Source organism: Saccostrea cucullata, unplaced genomic scaffold, assembly GCF_032062105.1.
Source record: "Saccostrea cucullata isolate Sc308-1 unplaced genomic scaffold, CSIRO_AGI_Scuc_v1 ctg21328, whole genome shotgun sequence".
Taxonomy (NCBI): domain Eukaryota; kingdom Metazoa; phylum Mollusca; class Bivalvia; order Ostreida; family Ostreidae; genus Saccostrea; species Saccostrea cuccullata.
Window position 1 is genome coordinate 2,049 of NW_026936141.1, and position 4,104 is coordinate 6,152.

At 32.9% G+C, this 4,104-nt stretch overlaps 1 protein-coding gene and 1 long non-coding RNA gene across 2 annotated transcripts; both read left to right on the plus strand.

Annotated features, from left to right (window-relative positions):
* Positions 1–286: 286 nt before the first annotated feature.
* LOC134244864 (uncharacterized) lies at positions 287–1,016 on the plus strand (the record flags this gene model as incomplete). Its single annotated transcript, XM_062727111.1, has 3 exons — positions 287–493; positions 766–890; positions 999–1,016. Coding segments are annotated over 3 exons (350 nt in total), but the record flags the coding sequence as incomplete, so codon positions are not given.
* Positions 1,017–2,302: 1,286 nt separating this feature from the next.
* LOC134244865 (uncharacterized) lies at positions 2,303–3,025 on the plus strand. The gene is made up of 3 exons (XR_009987303.1): positions 2,303–2,533; positions 2,742–2,810; positions 2,898–3,025. It is a non-coding gene; the product is annotated as an uncharacterized LOC134244865 (long non-coding RNA).
* The last annotated feature ends 1,079 nt before the right edge of the window (positions 3,026–4,104 follow it).

Here is a 4,104-nt window from a genome sequence, read left to right on the forward strand (position 1 = left end):
GATTTTGCATAAATTCTGCTTAATATGAATAAAAAAATAAGTGTGCTAATAACGGAGCGCAATTTGTACCAATGGGAATTCCAATAGACTGTTGGAATACCTGGTCTCCAAAAACCACATAGATATTGTCAATTAGAAACTCAAGCATCTTCTTGATGTCAACTTCAGAGTACTTATGTGTGCAATCAGAATCTGTTTTAACAAAATAATTTTGCAAATGACCAATGACGAGGTAAGTAAATTTAGTTGTATAGTTGTTTAGTTGTATGCTTATATATCTCAATAGATCCGTGCATTGAAGAGACAAAGAAGACCTGGAGTGAAGCCTCACAAAGCTGTAACTTGGTGGTCTCCAACACACCCCTCCGTGTCGGTGTTCCAATTACAGATATCCCTGTTGTCGAATACATATCCTCTGATCCAACCTACAAGTCTGAAGATCTTCACTGGATAGGGGCCATAGGAACATTCACACCATGGTTTGAACTAGCAGGTAGTTTGATGTTTATTATACATGCAGATTTGTGATTATTTCATTTATTTTCACTCGGGGTAAGTTATTAAACATGAAACAAACAATTTAAAAGAGAAAAAAAAAAGTAAAAAAGAACACTCCCCTCCTAAAGTAAACAAACTTGAAAAAAATGAAGCAGATAAAATATTGTATAAATTTGGTCATACGTATTTGTTGTTAAAAAAAAAGCTCTCAGGGTTCCGAAAAAATTAAATTTCTCTATATTTTAAGTAATTTGTCTATTTCCTCAGGATGCAACCTGTATTTCAAGTTCTCAATCAATAAACAATGGATGCCCCGTTCAAAACTTGGTCCTGTGACTCAATGTCATCAAATATGTGAAAACTGGAAAAGCTACAGAGAAATCGGAATAAACGTAAGTATATCCATGTACGAAAGGGCAACTTTCCAAAAATTATTATTTATTATATTTTTTCTTTCAAAATATTTGTAGTAAAAAAAAAAACATTTCTTTTTTCTAAAGGCAGTCTTTCCTAAATAACACTACAACAAACTATTTTAAGGGCCACATTGATCAAAGTTTTACATTAGAATATACAGGGAAAAATCAAGAACAGCAAAACCGTTATTAGTCATATTCATATGGAATCATCCCCGTGGGGATCCGGGTCCTCAATACCCCCTTGCTTGTCGTAAAAGACGACTAAATGGGGCGGTCCTTCGGATGAGACCGTATAAACCGAGGCCCCGTGTCACAGCAGGTGTTATTATTTCCCTGCATTATTTCCCTGCTCAAAGGCCGTAAGTGCCGAGCATAGGCCTAAATTTGCAGCTCTTCACCGGCAATGGTGACGTCTCCATATCAGTGAAATATTCTGGAGAGGGACGTTAAACAGTATACAATCAATCCTATGGAATCATCCTCATGTAGTATAGATTCAAGATCGTTCAAATCATGACCCAGGGGTAGGGAGGGGCCACCATGGGGAATCAAAGATTTACATATGAATAAATACGGAAAAAAATATTAATTAAAAAAAATCTGCTTAAGAACAGAGAAAACATTCGTAAGGAATATACGAAAATATCTTCGGGTAGCGAAAATATCTTCGGGTAGCCAATGTGCCCAGGTGATCAGTATAGCCCACATGAGCGTTGGGTCTTATTTTTGTTATTGTTTAGTCTACATCTTAATTCATGAAAGGATATTTTATTGAATTTTATTTACGAAAAGGGGCTGGGTGGTCGTGGCCATTTTCAGACTATTTTGATCACCTTTAGAATAAGAGTTCCATATAATGATATACAAACATGATCAAATTATAAAATTAAAAGTTATGACATTTTTCTTTGCCAAATGATAGTTGACAGTTTAAGATATCATATCTAAAAAATTACGTTATATCTGAAGGTTAATTTATTGACCCCCCAGCCTCCTTAAAGTTGCATTGAATTAAGCATCAGCGAATATTTTGGAAGCTTACTTGGTTGATTTTAAGGATTTGTTTGAGACTTTTTATCAATTGAGATTTGAAAGCAAACTAGATTCATTAGATATTTATGAAGTTACTTAAGTTCAACTTTATTGAAACGTCTCAGTTGTTTATTTGATTTCTAAAATTAGGTTTTGTTGAAAAACACAAACTTTAAGATTGTCTCAACTGGTCTGTTGTTGATAATAAATATCAATGATTACTGTTATTTGAAAACTTAGTTTTTAATTTCATCGATATTGTGACGTTAAAAAGAAAGATATTAAAGTGTCTTTATTTTTAAGGCAAAATGGTACAACGCTATGGTACAAGAGTTTAAACCGCTTAGGTTAATTTTGACATCGTTAAAGAAACATTGTTTTAATAATTGATAATTCATTGTAGGAAACGCATTGCTTTTGCGCATGTTATAATAATACGGTTGTCATTAAAAAGTTAAACTGTGGTCAACTCAATTCAAAAACCTTCAAGAACGACTTAATCGGAACTGGTACCGATCAGAGAGCGGGAAGGGGAGATTATGTATTTGCCTCTTATAGGAAAGTTACACTAACCACAGAAATAGGTTAAGTTGTTACTCAAGAAAGAATTTGTAATAATTCAAAGTAAAAATCCTTTAATTTGTTATAATGAAAAAATAAATAACTGTTATTTTCACTTTTTCATTCTTTAACTTTTTTTCTTTATGTAGCAAAACATCCTAATCACATTCTTTAGCTTAAAATGTGCGTACATGTATATTTAACTTTACAGATGAATATTTATCTTCACAGATGACAAATTAGGCCAGTGTCTGCTGGAGACAAATATAGGATATAAGACGTATCCTTGTGATTCAGCAGGTTTGTAGTACTAGTGTTGATATAACTACTTAACTTAATTAATGTATCTGAATTGCAAGAACTTCATCGTTACAATTTTATTGTTAGATATAACACAACGTACATGGATACAAAGATCTCGAAATGAGATTAAAAATAAAAGTCTTTCAAGGTGGACCCCTTATGTACGACGATTAATCATCAGCTGGAAGAAAAGCAAGAACACAATATTGACTTGAAATCTTTTATGTAAACAATACCATAAAATGTCAGACTCTTTGACATGTGTATTTTATGCTATATGAAGTAGACTGCAACACATCACAATCAATGAAAGATATACCATTATATCCTCTATCAAGGATTGAATAGGTTTTTCCCAATCTCCAATTTGGGTGTCCCTATCTTAAGGATTTCATGTATTTTTACATGTAGTCTTGGCTTTTACCCCTTTAACAGAACATACATACTAGTAATGTAAGATTACATTAATTGTTAGAGGATTATTTATAATATCGTACCCCCTCTGGTGTTTCCAAGGCCCATGTTCTCTTTTTGAATCGATTTTGTTAACTTTAATTTGATAATCGTTTTTCCAATTCATTTTAACACTATCATTTTCCGTATTTTACATATTTCTACCAGATAGCAGTGCTGTACAGAATACTTCAGTTTGTATCGCAGTCCGTAACCAGAATGGATCTTATGAACCCTTACCTCGACGCTGTGATGAAACTCATACCTCCATATGCAAGAATGCTGACACAATAACAGGTTACTATATAGCATCTCTTACGTTTTTATATATGTTTAGAGCCCCATAAACGAGCAATGAGAATAAAGTTTGAAAAGAAAAATAAAAGAACAAACAAAAAAGAGTAGAAAGAGATAAAACACTCAAAATCAAAAAACTGCACCAAAAACATAATAATACTTGATAGTTTTTGGTGTGCACATTATTGAGTGATATATTTTATATCTAATATAGGTACGGTACAGATACCATAACCACATTATACTGTAAAACGAGAAAATTTGGCGCATACGTATTTTAGCGCAAACGCAAGTGGGAATGCATTGGCGCAAATAAATTTTAGCGCTTTCACTTGGAATAAAAATATACAAATGTGATATTTTGTTTGTTTTTTTCATCCACACCGTATTTGACTTTTTGGTTAGTCAAGCGCGGAAACACAATAGCGCTTCCGTATATAAGTAAGTCATCAACTTTACTGTGGTTTTGCAATGACACGGACGTGACACAGTGTTAAGATTTATTTGGTTTTTATTTTAAATAAAAGCAGTGGAGTATTTA